General features: G+C 37.6%; 1 protein-coding gene across 1 annotated transcript in view; it reads left to right on the top strand.

Moving 5' to 3' along the window:
- Positions 1 to 18000, top strand: part of EDIL3 (EGF like repeats and discoidin domains 3) — a 1247867-nt gene that overhangs the window by 1034086 nt on the left and 195781 nt on the right. Inside the window, exon 8 of the mRNA XM_073583835.1 lies at positions 10038 to 10222. Coding sequence (XP_073439936.1) covers positions 10038 to 10222 — 185 coding nt within the window. The remainder of the gene's footprint in view (positions 1 to 10037; positions 10223 to 18000) is intronic.

Below are 18000 nucleotides of genomic sequence, written 5' to 3'. Positions count from 1 at the left end.
AAATAAGATCTAGATAAAGGAAAAGCAAGAACAAGAATATATACAGCTCTGGCAAAAATTAAGAGACCACAAATGTTCAGTTTGTCTAATTTTTCTCTTTATAGGTATATTTTTTGAGTAAGATGTAAATTGTCCTTTTAGTCTCCAAACTTCTGACAACATGTCTCTGAATTTCCAAGCAATAAATTTTGTTTATTTTTCTGAAAAGGAGAAATGGTCAACATTAAAAAAAACCCATTGCCTTTAGACCACAAATAATGCAAACAAATCAAGTTCATAATCATTTAGAAACAACAATACTAATGCTTTAACTCAGGAAGAGTTCAGAAATCAATATTTCGTGGAATAACCATGATTTTTAAAAACACCTTTCATGCGTCTTGGCATGCTTGCCACCAGTCTTTCACACTGCTTCTGGTGCAAAAATTTAAGCAGCTCTTCTTTGCTTGATGGCTTGTGACTATCCATCATCCTCTTGATTACATTCCAGAGGCTTTTAATGGGGTTCAGGTCTGGAGAATGGGCTGCCCATGACAGGGTTTTGATGTGTGGTCTCTTAATTTTTGCCAGAGCTGTAGATTTACACTGACTACAGCATTGGATGTTCCATTAGAAACCATAAATATATGCAGAGAACTGAGGAGAGTAGTGAGGGGCACTCAGTCTTAGTCTTAGATTGATACTTATATACACAATGTAGCTCTGTTTATAAAAACATATAGAATGTGTATAGTCTGTGTTAAAAATAATGCTTTAATGTAGTGAAACTTTTTAGTTTTCCTCTTTGGACATTTTTTTAACTATTTTGGAAGGGTCCCCTGTTGTGAATTCACTTTCTGGCCTACCTCTGGTTACTGGTGAAGGTAGTGGAGATGGTTATATTGACAGAGTGGTCGCGAGTTCTCTTTCCGGGCTCCCTCTGGTGGTTACTGGAGGTAATGGAGCTGATCTAATTAACAGAGGCCTGCCACCTGATAATGGTGATTTTTTCCTGCCTCCTGAGGTCTTAGTTTCCAGCTCAGTCCCTGCATGCTCAAGCTAAGTGTTCTTTTGCTATTGTTCACATTTGATTTGGTTTTGTCTATTTCAGTTTTGTGTGGTCGGCCAGCCCCGGCTGGGGCTGTGCTGAATTTCCATCCTCATGCTACTGTTTGTGCCAGATTGTTTTTGTCCCTTATTAGATTGGCCTCTCTTTGCTCTGCTTTCAGAATATACCAGAGTGCTGATATAGTGGGCGAAGTCTAGTGACTTCAGTATTTTTTCTATCAGACGTGTTGGGCATTTTTTGCAGGGTTTTTTGCGTGATTGCAGACAGTGTCTTTCCTTTCCTGTCCTGTCTAGTTTGTTTGGGCCCCATCATTTGCTCAGCCTATTTTCCTACCTGCGTTTGTGTTTTCATCTTGTCTCACTGACAATATATGTTTGGGTACTATTTATTCCTTTGGGGTCTGCTCTGGGGCAGATTAGATTTCCCCTTTCTTGCTTTAGGCTTATTTAGTTCTCCGGCTGTGTCGAGGCGTCTAGAATCATCGTAGGTAAGCTCCACGGCTACTGCTAGTTGTGTGGATAGAATCAGGGGTCTGCAATCCGCTTAGTTACCAACCTCTCTGGTTTTCTGTGGCTTAGCTTGGTCTTGCTTTCCTCCTCGGTGACCCAATCGTAACAGTCCCCCAAAAATCAGCTGTAATATACAGAAAACCACACAAGCAAGAGTCAATTTTTCATGTAGTGGCACCACAGGTGAAAGAAATCATTGTATGGTGTGTATTAAAATTTCAATTGGCTGCCCATCAAATGGATGGCCCTTCTGGGTCCTCTATGCTTAGAGTTTAACATTCTTTGTATCTTCGTAGCTGCTGTTTTGTTAAATAATGAAGGTTCCAAAAGCCAACCCAACTCTAGGCTGCAGCCTTGTTTACCTTGCAGGGCAGGAGCTATATGAGGATTCTCAGAGCAGCACGTAAAAATAATGACACCAATTCACCAAGCAGGATAGTCTTTTACTTGATTTGAGATACAGTCTTTAACATCACAAAGTCAAAAACTTTTATTCACTGTCCCTCTCAGACTAGCTATAATGACAGGCCATTCTGACCAGTGACTCACCACCGAACTCGCACTCTGTCTCCTAAATCCAAGCCTCCAGAATTTTCTCTTAGTTATTTCATCTGCTGGTTTTATCAGAAGAAATATATTTACTCAAACTGGCCTTTCTACTATAGCAATATCCTTGTAACAAGTAGTGATGAGCAAATTTGTTCAGAAAACGATTGCCAAACATAAATTAGGCACGAATATGCCACATTCGGATTTGTGATCAGAAATCCGAACAAAATTTTATAAAATCAGAAAAAATTGGTAACATTCTGTAAAAAGTGCGGGAAAATATTTGCGTTGCCATAAAAAATATTTTCAGTACTTTAGCAATGATAATGGAGGTATATCATGAGCTTTTGGCATGTGTTTGATGTTCGAAGGGGGTTTGCAGAGCTCAGAAGCGCGGTGTTCTTGTAAGGCCTCTTTCACACTTCAGTTTTTTGCATCAGTTATAATCCGCCAAAAAGGCGGACAAGCGGATCCGTTCTAAACTGATGTGAACGGATGGCACAGGATCCGTTTTCAGACGGATCCTGAAAATGAAGAAATTTAAAGGAAGAGAGAGAGAGAGAGAGAGAGAGAGAGAGTTTTTTTTTTTTTGTCCGGCACCCAGAAAGAAATTCGGGTTAAATCAGTGTTTGCAGGATCCGCCAGAGAAAAAAACGTTACAAGCTCCGTTTTGAAATTTTTGAGGATGGTGACGGACAGCAACTTTTGGCGGATCCTCACAAAAAATGGATGCAACGGACAGCGCCATTTTTACACTGTAACAGCGCAGAGAGGCTGCTCCTGATGCTGGCATGGTTAACAGCAAGATTTTAGCTAGTTAGGTGGTTGTATATCAGTCAGATAGTGTAGTGAGCTACTGTCCAGTGTGGCTTTTAAATTTATCTTCCAGCCCTTTTGTTTTGTTTTTTTTGACATAACTGAGGTCCACAAAAAAAGCCAGCAGGGCTCGTGCTGTGCACTGCATCTATTGTGCTGCAAACACGAGTATAGCATTATAACTAATATTTTTGCACTAGCTAAATGTGAAACAGCTTTCTGTATCCCACCTTGTCACTTAGTGCTGTGGTGATATGAATCTGTCTGCAGACCTAAGGCAGATTAAAAAAAAATTCTAATTTTTTCTGTTGCTAAATGTGAAACAGCCTGCTGTATCCCAAGTTGTCATTTTGTGGCGGTGATATAAAGCTGTCTGCAGACCTAACGCGCATTAAAAGCAATACTAATTTTTTCTGTTGCTAAATGTGATACAGCCTGCCGTATGTCATATTGTCATGTTGTGGCGGTGATATGAACCTGTCTGTAGACCTATTGCACTTTAAAAAAAGATTCTAATTTTTTCTGTTGCTAAATGTGATACAGCCTGCCATATCCCACCTTGTCATGTTGTGAAGGTGATATGAACCAGTCTGCAAACCTAACGTGCATTAAAAAAATTCTAATTTTTTTCTGTTGCTAAACGTGAAGCAGCCTGCTGTATCCCACATTGTCATTTTGTGGCGGTGATATGAACCTGTGTGTGGACCTAACACACATTAAAAAAAAGATAAATCCACCAGAAATCCACCCACCAGTGAACCCATCACGAGATTGCAGGTCGTTGGGTTGGCATGACAACTGGGGATCTCCTGGAGACCTCTATGGCTGTCACTGCCAGCTTGCTGTGAGTGCCACCCAGTAGTTGGCACTCATAGCAAGTGAGTAATTCAGCTACATATAGGCAATCTGATCATCGCCTATATGTAGCAGAGCCAATTGAGATATGGCAGCTTCTAGTATCCCAAGGAGACTATTTAAACATGGCAAAAGTAAAAGGTTTTTAAAAATAATAAAAAAGCAAAAAGTATAAAAGTTTAAATCAACCCTCTTTTGCCCCATTCAAAATAAAACAATTTAAAAAAAAAAATCAAACATACACATATTTGGTATCACCGCATTCAGAATCGCCCAATCGATCAATAAAAAAGGATTAACCTGATCGGTAAATGGCATAGCGAGAAGAAAAGTCAAAACGCCAGAATTATGTTTTTTTGGTTGCCGCAACATTGCAATAAAATGCAAAAGATGGCGATCAAAAGATCGTATCTGCACCAAAATGGTATCATTAAAAGCAACTGCTTGGTACACAAAAAATAGGCCCTAAAGAAACCTGAGAAATGGCACAATTTTTTTAACCCAGTTTGGAATTTTTTTTCCCCACTTAGATTAAAAAGAACCTACACATGCTTGACGTTTATGAACTTGTAATGACCTGGAGAATCATAATGTCAGGTCAGTTCTAGCATGTAGTGAACATGGTGAAAAAAGAACCCAAAAAACAAGTGTGGGATTGCACTTTTTTGTACAATTTCACCACATTTGGAATTTTTTTCCCATTTTTGAGTACTCGATATGGTAAAACCAATAGTGTCATTCAAAAGTACAACTCGACCCGCAAAAAACAAGCCCTGACATGGCCATATTGATGTAAAAATAAAAAAGTTATGGCTCTGGGAATAAGGGGAGTGAAAAACAGAAATGCAAAATGAAAATGGGCTGTGGCACGAAGGGGTTAAAAATCATTTTTTTTATTTTTTTCAAACGTCATGCATTTTGAGCATATCATCTAGATTATGTGCATCTTTGGCATCCAATTTCTCATGGGAATCTTTTATTTGTAGCTTGAGATGTGCATCTTTTACACCTATCTTCTGACGATCCTCAAACACTCTCTGAGAATTGGTTTTGGGTAGATGAGTAATAGTCTTCTGTTGCTAACATAATCCAATGAGGGACATGTCATTTTTAAATTGTTTGGAGCATCTACTCAAACTTATACTGGTCTTATCGACAGACCCAAATAATTTCTTCTGTTACTAACATAATACAGTAGAGGACATCTCACTTTTAAATTGTTTGGATCATCTAATCAATGTTATACAGGCTTTATCGACAGGCCCCCAAAAATTCTTCTGTTACTAACGTCATACAGTAGGGTACATCTCACTTTGAAATTTTTTGGAGCCTGTCTTCCAGATTATGTGCATCTTTGGCATCCAATTTCTCATGGGCATCGTTTATACCTAGCTTGAGACATGCATCTGTTACACCTATATTCTGATGAGCATCTTTGGTAAGGCTATGTGCACACGGAGTTTTTTGGATCTGCGGATTTTGAAGTGAAAACCGCAGATAAATCTGCAGTACAAAAGTTCTGCGGTTTATCTGCGGTTTTGCCTGTGGATTTGCCCTGCGGTTTCACACCTCATAATGGATGAGGTGTGAAACTGCAGCGTGTCTGCACTAAAGAATTGACATGCTGCAGATTGTAAACCGCAGCAAAGCCGTGCAGAAAAATCTGCAGCATGTGCACAGCGTTTCTGCAGCTGCGGGTCCGCAGCAGATTTAGGTGCATTGTACAGTACCATTGTTTTCAATGGTAAACTGTTAAACGCTGTGCACATGCTGCGGATTTTTCTGCAGCATGTCAATTCTTTAGTGCAGGGCAAAACCGCAGGCAAAACCACAGGCAAAACCGCAGGGCTTTTGTCCTGCGGATTTATCTGCGGTTTTTACTTCAAAATCTGCAGATCAAAAAAAATCCGTGTGCACATAGCTTAATATTGTAGGCTGGATCCTAGATCTTGTACTTCCCATACCCACCCTGTTATTGATCCTGTTGTACGTTCCCATTCCCACCCAAAAGAATTATTTTGCAAAGCAGGAAGGAGGATCCAGCGAAGTTAGTATCAGTTAAAAAATAACTTTTAATCCATTTGCAATAAAACATGGAAACAGGCATGAATTGTCAGGTATATTGCACATTGATGACAGATCAACATGTTTCAACTATAAAAAGTCTTTGTCAAGATCTGATCCCAGAATGAAATGAACACAATCTTATAGTAAGGTATAAAAGAGTCATTGGCCAAGCAATAGACAAATTACATATGCTAATACTAATTATGCTAATTAAGAAATAAGCTGTTAACAAAGAATAAAAAAACAGGAAAAAGAAAACTATGCACAAAAATGAAAAATGTAAAAACTGTGAAAAAATATGTAAGAACAGTACACATTATTGGTAATTACAATTGGCATTATTATTATTAATCAAATCCTGTCTACTATTTAATCCAAGTGATGTTCTTGTATTTAATGTTAAAATCCAATAAGATTCCCTGCTTAGTAACTTGCGCTTATAATTACCACCGCGATAGGGTTTATGGACTTTCTCAATGGCATTAAACTTGAAAGAATTGACATTACCTTTATGGCAAATGGCAAAATGCTTTGTGGCCACAGAAGGTGAGCGCGCATTGCGATTAACCGCATGAGCTAGGTGTCTTCTAATTCAGACCTTAAGAGGGCAAGTAGTGCAACCAATGTATTGTAGTTTACAAGAAATACATTAAATTTGGAAGATTACATAGTATGTATTGCAGTTAATATAATCTTTAATAAAAAATGCAGTGTAATCATGTATAGAATAAAACTCATCTGTTTTGCAAGCAAAATGACAGGCTTTGCATTTATTGGCTCCACATTGGAAAAAACCTCTATCATTAAGCCAATTTATGTGAGTATGTTCTGAAGAATTATTCTGAAAAACACTTGGTGATAGCATGGAACCTAAGGTAGGAGCTTTTTTCGGTATGAAACGCACAGGATTTTTTAAAACTTGTTTGAGTTTTTTGTCTTGATCTAGAATAGGTAGATATTTTTTAATTATAGCAACTATCTGATTATATTGTGAACTGTAGTTGGTGGTAAAGGTGACACCCATATTGTATGTATTTTTAGGCAGTTTTTGTTTATTATTTTTTAAAAGATTTGCATGTTTAATTTTGGTAATCTTGTCCATTGTCATATCAAGATTGACCTGGGAGTATCCCTGTTGTGCTAGTTTGTCACACACTTTTACAGACTCCTTCTCGAAAGTCTGTGAATCACTGCAATTGCATCAAAGTCTAATTATTTCACCATATGGAATATTTTTAACCTCATGTGCTGGGTGACAAGAGCTAGCCATAAGAACAGAGTTGCTAGCTGTGGGCTTCTGGTAAGGAGAAATGTTAACAGAGTGGTTATTCAAGTCTCCAGACAAAGTGAAATCCAAAAAATTAATAGATTGTTCACTTTAAAAATAAGTAAATTTTAAATTAAACTTATTGATATTGATGTAATTCATGAATTTTATTGCCTCCTCCTATGTACCCCCCACATCAGGAGAAAGTTATCAATGTAGCGTCAATACCATAAAATCTGTTTGCTGAAAGGGTTATCATTGAACAGAAAATGTTCTTCCCATCGTGCCATAACAAGGTTGGCCAAAGAAGGGAGAATTTTGCCCCCATGCTCACACCATTTTTTTGCAAAAAAAATCTGTTGTCAAAACCAAAATAATTATGTGTCAACAAAATATTCACTGCCAACAAAAGAAATTCTCTGGTGTCAATCTCATATAAACTATATGTGTCCAAATGATACAAACGACTCTCAAGTGCCACATCATGAGGAATCGACGGTTATAATCCAACAACATTGCAAGAAAGCCATGTAAAATTTGCCTGCCATGTAAATGTATTAAATATGGTAGTAATGAATTTTAAGTCCCTGATATAGCTAGGAGTGGCCTGTACAAGGGGTTGTAGATGGTGATCAACCCAGGAACACAGACGCTCATGTAAAGATGAAATGCCCGCCACAATAGGCCTTATGTGTGGTGGAATCACATTTTTATGAATCTTTGGGAGCGCATGGTAAATGGGTACAATAGGATGATCATTGTACAAATAATCCGCTATTTTCTTGTTTAATTCTTTCATATGTATACCCTCTTGCTGTAAATTACTGAGAATCAAATTGTAATTATCAGTAGGATCAGAAAAAATTTCCTCGTAAAAATCTTTGTTTTCCAAATCTAAAAGAATCAATTTTTTATATAGATTGGCATCCATTATAACAACCGTACCACTTTAATCTGATTCTCTTATAATAAGAGATAATTTGTTGTTATTTAGATCATATAAGGCTTTTTTTTCTTTCTTAGATAAGATAGACTTTTTTTTGGAATTACTTTTTTCTGTTTTTTTTTCTTGAGATCAATTAATTCCCTCTCTATTAAATTTTGGAAACTGTCTAACACAGACGGTCTAGACAGTAGCTGGTAGAATAATGGATTACTGGTTAAAAAACTCTCATTAAGATATATCCTGTCCACACATGATTCTTTCTTTAAATAACTTAAATGTAACAAAGCTTTTTGTTCTTCAAAAGTTCTAAATGTGTCCACAGATACTTCTCCATTAAAAAAATCATAATCCGTATGTTGTTCTTCCTCAGAAAAATGACATTTAATGGTCATGTTTCGAGCCAACTTGTTGACATCTAAAATTGTGGAAAAAAAAAATCAAAGTCTTTAGAAGGTGCAAAGTCAAGTTCTTTACTTAATAAAGAAATTTGTTGTTCCGTGATGATAAAGCTGGATAAATTCACAACTGGTGTGTCTGGTGGCGGCGGTTTCGGTAGCGGGTCTGATATCTGCCTCCTCCTATGCTTTATCACCGCTCTTCTTCCCCATTTTTTGAAGTGGATTTAGAATTGAAAAAAGAATTCTGGTACTAATGTCATACAGTATGTGGCATGTGACTTTTAAACTGTTTGGAGCATCTACTCAATCTTATACAGGACTTATCAACAGGGCCAAAAAAATTCTTCTGTTACTAACATCATACAGTAGGTGTCTACCACTAATTTTTGTAAATGTGTAAATTCTGGTTGGGTGTCCATCTGCTGAATTTGGTGTAGTGAAAGACCGTCAGTCCCTATTATACTATTTCTACTGTTCCTGTTTTGCACTTTTATTTCCTTCCACATTTTCACGAGGTTCACATATGTTCTCTTCCTCACTTTCCTTGTTGGGCTAGCACTCTCTGCAGATTTTGCCCTCTAGCTCATAAATCTACCTCTATCAACAATTCATATCTCACTATGGGAAAGGCTTAGTCCTTAAAGGTAGTGTACCAATTAAAATCATGGCTGTCTCCCACTTACTAAATCACAAGCATTTGGAAGAACAAGACCATTTACCTGTCTTCTGCAACTGACTGTGGTTGCAAGAAACCAGAGCCTTACATAACCTATGATACCCCAAACATATGTGTGGCTTATTCAGTTTCTCTCATGTCAACAACATACAAATAAAGGAATCATCCAACTCTACAAAACCTTTTTTTTGTTACTCAGATGCATGTATTTGGGACTAAAAATAATTTTTGCATTTGGGTTACGCGAAAAAATTTGCACCATCTGGCTCCTACAGTTTTCATTGTTTCTGTTAAAAATTGCACTGGATGCACACTGTTTTTTCAGTGGCATTTTCTTTCCAAACTTTTTAAATAACTTACATGTTTTTTTCTGTTCCTTTGTGAAATCAATCAAACATTCCCTTTCTCTAATAAGAATAAAACTGTACTGAAAATTCCAGTGTGTTCATGATATTGAATTTATTGTAACTCAAAGCCAAAAGTAAGACTGATTGTTTTTAGTTTTTTTTATGAATTAAGGGAAAAATTATATATAAAGTCTAAATAAAATAAGTTCATATCTGTTTTCAGGCAAGGTAATGATTTCCAATTCTTAGATACAACACCAGGCAAAATAGTGTTATCTTCTGAGAATAATTGTGAGCATCATGCGGGAGTCTGTACTGTAGTGCTGTTGAAATTGCTCACTTTATTTAGACTCTTTCCTGAGGCAATTATGATTAAGCCTTTTCATATTCACCATCTCAGGGTCTTTCTAGAGACAATACTTCATTTCATTTAATCTGCTCTCCCGCTGCAATAAAACCCCCTTTTCTCCCAGCAGAGTTCATAGATTTTAAAGAACACAAATATGTTTGTTTTCTTGTAAGCCATTGTTATCATCTGTTCTGCTTGATGCTTTTACAGGCTGCTCGGAACCACTAGGAATTAAATCAGGACATATACAAGATTACCAAATCACAGCCTCCAGCGTTTTCAGAACGTTGAACATGGACATGTTCACTTGGGAGTCCAGGAAAGCTCGGCTAGATAAACAGGGCAAGGTGAATGCTTGGACTTCTGGAAGAAGTGATCAGTCACAATGGTTACAGGTAATTGTTTTCTCTTCTGCAACTATAACTTTTGTAACTTTATACCTATACAATATCCAGTGATGCTTAAAGGTTTGGGAACCTTTTCTATATTTGTACATGAGTTTGACCTAAAACTTCAATACACTCTCACACAACTTGCAAAAGTAAACAAAGAGAGGCACATCATCAAATTAGTCTAAAATATTAGAGTTTGACATTTTTTGTTGAAGCAAATAGTATAATATCATATCTGTAAGTGACAAAAGTATGTGATCCTTTAGGATTAGTAGATAATTTACAGATGAATTTTTGAATTTTAAGTTTTAAGACTGTTTAGACCAATGTGTCAAAACTCTGTTGTCCTTTTGTGGACTGACCATTAGTGGCTGCTATTATTCACCTTGATAATTGTGGTGCATTTCCATTCCTCAGCACTGGAGGATTCTGATGCGTTCTGAAGTCGCTCTTTACTAAGATGGCAGATTCTGAACCTGTGGAAGCCATCTTGTTTCCTGTTTGGTAAACCAATAATAATCAACTCCTCAAAGAAATGCTAGAAAAATAATGCTATAGAAAAAACTACCGTAAATGCAAAAAATATTTTATTAATCACAATTAATCATAAACGTATAAAACTTTGAAGAAAACAATTAAAAACACTCCAATAAAATCCAAAAAAGGAAAGGCAGTGTGGTCAAAAATTTGTAATAACATGTCAAGAAATAATAAAAATTAAATCAATAATAAAGCAAAAAACAAGGAGAGTTTTGAAATGCTTGCACAAAATCAATCAGACATACAAAAATAGTCAAGGGGCCATAAACATGCTTATATTATAGTTATTGTAAAAAATATCAAATAAAGAACCTTCACTGATGCTCTGACCAGACTGAATAAAAAGATATAAGACAATTAATAAACAGGTGAGAGAATCCCTACCAGAGCTTCAAAAATACAGTGCAATGTGCTATATCAACAATACCAACCAACTCTCATCTTCATTAAAGTGCAATGTGAATTATAACAATGTCCAGTACCCCAATGCAAGTTTTCCATAATAGTTTTGTCAGGGAGGGCATATTGGCTTCATCTAGTGTGTGCGACTTCGCTTAGTACATTTGTATTGAGAAAGTTCATGCCCACTAGATGGGTTGTGGCCGGGAATATGCCTAAGGCTGGCTTAACATTTGCATATGGAGGAGCTGCGGCCATCTGCAGACTTCTTCTGTGAAGCTCCGCCTATGGCCGCACCTCCTCCGGTCAGCGCCGCCTATGTCCGCATACTTCTGCATGTGGACTGCGTATAGTATCTTTAACATTGGGTATGCAGGTCATGCAGATATATGCGGATGCCCCCGCATGCGTCGTTTTGACAATGCCGTGATTGCGTCAAATGCATCATGTTGGAATTTTATGCGGGTGCCGCATCGACAAAATGATGCATGCGGAGGCATCCACATACATCTGCATGACCTACCTACCCAATGTTAAAGATAGGGTACACAGGCCACATGCAGAAGTATGCGGACGTAGGCAGAGCTGACCGGAGGAGGTGCAGCCATGGGCAAAGCTTCATGGAGGAAGTCCGCAGATGGCTCCAACTCCTCCTTACGCAAATGCGATCCTAGGTTAACGCATACTTAAATGCCGTTCCCAGAACAGACACCGGTGAATCCCTACAGTGCACAGTACATGCACTGTGAGCATTCACAAGTCTGCAGTCACACAGAGTAACTGCAGACTTTTTATTCTAGGTCAGACAATCCATTTAAACAACCAAAGATTGGCTACATGCAAGTAATGGTCTGTTTAGACAGGTCAAACACACTTCTGGGCACATAGAATGATCATTAATAAGATTGTTCAGTATGCATGTAACAAATTGTTATCGGCAGGAAATGTCCTGCTTACACAGGCACAATGTGCTGCCAAGAATGATGATTTTTAGATGTTTAAAAATTATCCCTTTTTTTCAGGTCAATTGGGAAACTAGTTCTCTTAGTGACACATGTTCTCAATTATTGGCCTGTCTAAATGGACTTTAAATTTACACAATCTTTTAGTTGGTTTAATTCTTACCAGAAATTTAAGGCAAAATTTGGGTGCATTTCTTGGCACACAGTGTTGTTCAATAGGCCTCTCCCTGCAAAGCATGCAACTTTTGTGCAAAATCACACTTTCATATCAGACAAGTAGTAAAAAATATAGAAAAACAGCCGACAGCACAGCAGGGATATAATGGATGCATGCTCCAAGTTCACGAGCCCAAATGAACAATGAAATCCACGTAGATAAAAGAGAGAGCAGCATCCAATCCGGGTGAAAAAGTGTCCAAAAATTTATTCTGCCATTACCAGATACGAAATTGGTAATGGAAGAATACATTTTTGGACACTTTTTCACCCGGATTGGATGCTGCTCTCTCTTTTATCTACAAGTAGTAAAAAAAGTCTAATACAGATAATAAATATAATGCAAATAAATTATGCCAGGTCCATTTAGCTTAATACATTTGGACCTATGTGGGAAGAGGCGAATTACAATTTACAAAAAGTCAATTGTGAGACCATAGAAACTGTAAATGTTACATATAGTCACTTTCACATAGCCAGCATTATAAAGCGCAAACAGGGATGTAGGTAGAGGAAAAGGGTAAAAATGGAAATGAGAGAGTTTGTCTTCACCTCTATCCCATTTGCATGTCCTTTAGCTAATCCCCCTTGTTTGTAAACTTTGTAGATTCTCCAGAATTTCCTTGCCCAGTGTTATGTGGGATGGGAACAGCATTAGCCAAGTCTTCTTTTCTCCAAGCAGTCCATGGTAGTCATATCGTCTGTCCCTATGATATCCATACCCCTGAAACGGTATGTGAATAGCAAAGGAAAAGTGGTCATTTATTTGCCATGCACAAACAAGAAGTATTCAGCTCACCCCTCTTCACTCCTGATCACACCTCCGACGCACGGAAACACCCTGACCCGGGTGTATAGTGCATGCACAACATAAAGAAGGATTTTTCCAGCGTCTCCAGGAGATAAAATAATAATTGCTTTATTGAGAATATAAAATCTTACGCGTTTCACCCTGAAAGGGCTTAATCATGGAATCAGGGTGAAACGCGTAGGAAATTGCTCCCCTCCATACGCCTCTTTATGTCGTTTTTACCTGATGGTATGAAGATTTTATATTATATATTCTTATCTCCTGGAGACGCTGGAAAAATCCTTCTTTATGTTGTGCATTTATTTGCCATAGCTAATCTTGTAAATGATTGGCAGAAGAAAGGAAATCAATAAATAATTCCTAAACAGAATCAGATTGTGTTTTATCAGGTTCTTTCTTGAGGTTCCAGGATGTTATTTATTTCATAATACACAGAGTTCTAAGAAAATCCTAAATGTGGTTTATCTCCCACCTTGTTACACAAATGCCCAAACCAAAAATATGCCGGAAAAAAACTCAATCAATATATTACACCAAAGAACACAAGAGTATATTCCAAAATTCATTTATTAAACATAATTGTTCTAAAATTCAAAACGTTACTGAATGATAATGCAGAGTACACTAGCATAACAAGTTGAACACACTGATCTATATCAAATAAATATTAAACAAAGTAACTGCATGTTTGTGACCTATTTATTAATATTATTATAAGATAAAACTCTTAAATGAAGTAAGGTCCATGCTATAGATATTTGAGCAAATGGCATGACACCATTCCTATACTCCCAATCACAGTACTTAGATGGTTAAATACAAAATAGCATTACTTACAATAGCAGTCAGAGTGTTCCACCTCGCCCCAACGCACGTTTCGCTGTCTGCTTCATCAGGAGACGTGTTATTGGTTATTTATTTGCCATAGCTTATCTTGTAAATGATTGGCAGAAGAAAGGAAATCAATAAATAATTCCTAAACAGAATCAGATTGTGTTTTATCAGGTTCTTTCTTGAGGTTCCAGGATGTTACTTATTTCATAATACACAGAGTTCTAAGAAAATCCTAAATGTGGTTTATCTCCCACCTTGTCTATAAGAGGCTATCTACTAAGATCATCTCGATCTGTGTGTTACGCATTGCTATCAGACAAGATTCTATTACTCTTGGAAATATGTGATGTGTTAACTAAAGAGTTATCATTTCATGAACCGATCAGTTGGGAATATTTGCGCTTCACGCCATCACTTACGGCAAAGTAAAGTTCTATCATATCTCTCATGGTTGACTGTCAGGAGATTTGATCATATACTTCACATAGATTACAGTGCTTAACTTTTGGTGAACTGCATATGTGGGATATTTTAAAAATATATAAAGATATTTAGATACATAGAAAGATAGATCGTTTTACTATTCACCTATTGCCTATGTCAGTGCATTTTGCATTTCACGCATTTCTTTATTTCTTCTTGGTAATAAGTTTTTACCCATTTCATGTATGACAATGACTTTATTTGGAATGTTTTTGAAATGAAACATTTCTTTTTTGCTGCTAAAATAAAACTTGTTCTCCTTGGGATTTGTTACATGGAAATTACTAGGTACACATAAATTATGTGGATAAATTACCAGTTTGTTGCATTCGTAAAGAACTTACACAGCTGAAGTCTTTTCAGTAAAGAATTTATCAATGTAGGCATTAACAACTTCACTGGAAAAAATGACAGACATCAATTATCCAATGTGACTGAATGTAGTAAATATTCTTATTATCCGTTGTTCAAAAATATACCTTCTGAAAGTTATGATATTTTATGCTATGTTTTTCCATAGAAGTTTTTTTTTATCACTCTAGGTCTAGTATCTAATTACAGGGGTTTTACACTTTTAGAAAAGTGGATTCAAATCATCAGCTGTAAGGAAAAAAATTCAGATAGTACTCAACCTCTCCACGGCTCAATATCACAGCTCCGATCTCAGGATCTGCATCAATGACGTAACATTGATGCCACAGGTCATGGAAGCAGCCAATTACTTGGCAGCTTGTGCTGGCTACATCTGCTGAGCCACGGAACGTTGTGATTGGCTGTTGCGCGCTCACCATTGCGGACAAATCACAGAAATAAGAACAGCAATGGATAGTCAGATACTATTATCAGCATTATTTGAGGATCATTTGTCTAAAATTGTAAAATCCATTATATGTGATTAAAAAGTTGTATTTTTCTTTAAATAATGTAGTCTAAAATTTGGGTTATTATTGTAAGTTTTAATTATTTATGTGTTCTTGGCACTCTGTGAAAAGAAAGTCAGAGATTGTGATTGCTATAGTTTTGAATGAAGGCTCATGCATGCAACAGAGTGTTAGAAGTATATCAACAATCCTTATATAGATCCATCAATTCAAATGATGCGGACACATACAATCAATGAACAATTAGAACTGAATCTCATGGGAAAAATCCCAGAGAGACCGAAACAATGCATTGAAACTCCACTAAATATAAAATAGTAAGTTTATTCAAAATATATTAAAATATTCATAAACAATTAAAAGACAGGTCTTTCTAACAAGAAGCAATTCGCAGTGGTGTCAGGTTGAATCCTGTCTGCATGATATACACCCAGTTATAAATCATATACAGTACAGACCAAAAGTTTGGACACATCTTCTCATTCAAAGAGTTTTCTTTATTTTCATGACTATGAAAATTGTAGATTCACTCTGAAGGCATCAAAACTATGAATTAACACATGTGGAATTATATAATTAACAAAAAAGTGTGAAACAACTGAAAATACTGTATGTCTTATATTCTAGGTTCTTCAAGGTAGCCACCTTTTGGTCTGTACTGTATATATGGTTCAAATATGTAATATAAACCATGCAATCAATAGTCAGTGGGATATACCATATACAGTGGGGCAAAAAAGTATTTAGTCAGTCAGCAATAGTGCAAGTTCCACCACTTAAAAAGATGAGAGGCGTCTGTAATTTACATCATAGGTAGACCTCAACTATGGGAGACAAACTGAGAAAAAAAAATCCAGAAAATCACATTGTCTGTTTTTTTTTCATTTTATTTGCATATTATGGTGGAAAATAAGTATTTGGTCAGAAACAAGCAAACAAGATTTCTGGCTCTCACAGACCTGTAACTTCTTCTTTAAGAGTCTCCTCTTTCCTCCACTCATTACCTGTAGTAATGGCACCTGTTTAAACTTGTTATCAGTATAAAAAGACACCTGTGCACACCCTCAAACAGTCTGACTCCAAACTCCACTATGGTGAAGACCAAAGAGCTGTCAAAGGACACCAGAAACAAAATTGTAGCCCTGCACCAGGCTGGGAAGACTGAATCTGCAATAGCCAACCAGCTTGGAGTGAAGAAATCAACTGTGGGAGCAATAATTAGAAAATGGAAGACATACAAGACCACTGATAATCTCCCTCGATCTGGTGCTCCACGCAAAATCCCACCCCGTGGGGTCAGAATGATCACAAGAACGGTGAGCAAAAATCCCAGAACCACACGGGGGGACCTAGTGAATGAACTGCAGAGAGCTGGGACCAATGTAACAAGGCCTACCATAAGTAACACACTACGCCACCATGGACTCAGATCCTGCAGTGCCAGACGTGTCCCACAGCTTAAGCCTGTACATGTCTGGGCCCGTCTGAAGTTTGCTAGAGAGCATTTGGATGATCCAGAGGAGTTTTGGGAGAATGTCCTATGGTCTGATGAAACCAAACTGGAACTGTTTGGTAGAAACACAACTTGTCGTGTTTGGAGGAAAAAGAATACTGAGTTGCATCCATCAAACACCATACCTACTGTAAAGCATGGTGGTGGAAACATCATGCTTTGGGGCTGTTTCTCTGCAAAGGGGCCAGGACGACTGATCCGGGTACATGAAAGAATGAATGGGGCCATGTATCGTGAGATTTTGAGTGCAAACCTCCTTCCATCAGCAAGGGCATTGAAGATGAAACGTGGCTGGGTCTTTCAACATGACAATGATCCAAAGCACACCGCCAGGGCAACGAAGGAGTGGCTTCGTAAGAAGCATTTCAAGGTCCTGGAGTGGCCTAGCCAGTCTCCAGATCTCAACCCTATAGAAAACCTTTGGAGGGAGTTAAAAGTCCGTGTTGCCAAGCGAAAAGCCAAAAACATCACTGCTCTAGAGATCTGCATGGAGGAATGGGCCAACATACCAACAACAGTGTGTGGCAACCTTGTGAAGACTTACAGAAAACGTTTGACCTCTGTCATTGCCAACAAAGGATATATCACAAAGTATTGAGATGAGATTTTGTTTCTGACCAAATACTTATTTTCCACCATAATATGCAAATAAAATGAAAAAAAAACAGACAATGTGATTTTCTGGATTTTTTTTTCTCAGTTTGTCTCCCATAGTTGAGGTCTACCTATGATGTAAATTACAGACGCCTCTCATCTTTTTAAGTGGTGGAACTTGCACTATTGCTGACTGACTAAATACTTTTTTGCCCCACTGTATACTCGCACATAAGCCGAGATTTTCAGCCCATTTTTTTGGGCTGAAAGTCCCCCTCTTGGCTTATACGCGAGTCATATAACCAGGGGGTAGGTGGGGGAGGGGAAATGGGGGTGACAGATCATACTGACCCCCCCGGCACAGTCTCTGCAGCCCCCCGCTTGTCCCACAGTGTCCCTTCCTTCATACAGCGGTCACATTGTACCGATCATTAAAGTCATGAATATGTGCATATTTATGACATTAATGAGCGGTACCACGTGACCGCTGAAGGAAGGAAGGGAGACCGTGGGAGAACGGGGCTGCAGAGACCATGCCAGGGGGAGGT

The sequence above is a fragment of the Dendrobates tinctorius genome, unplaced genomic scaffold (genome assembly GCF_039654945.1).
Source record: "Dendrobates tinctorius isolate UK_male_01 unplaced genomic scaffold, ASM3965494v1 ptg000003l, whole genome shotgun sequence".
Classification (NCBI taxonomy): Eukaryota; Metazoa; Chordata; class Amphibia; order Anura; family Dendrobatidae; genus Dendrobates; species Dendrobates tinctorius.
The sequence above is the reverse complement of the archived record's forward strand: the minus strand, read 5'-3'. Positions and strand labels throughout refer to the sequence as shown.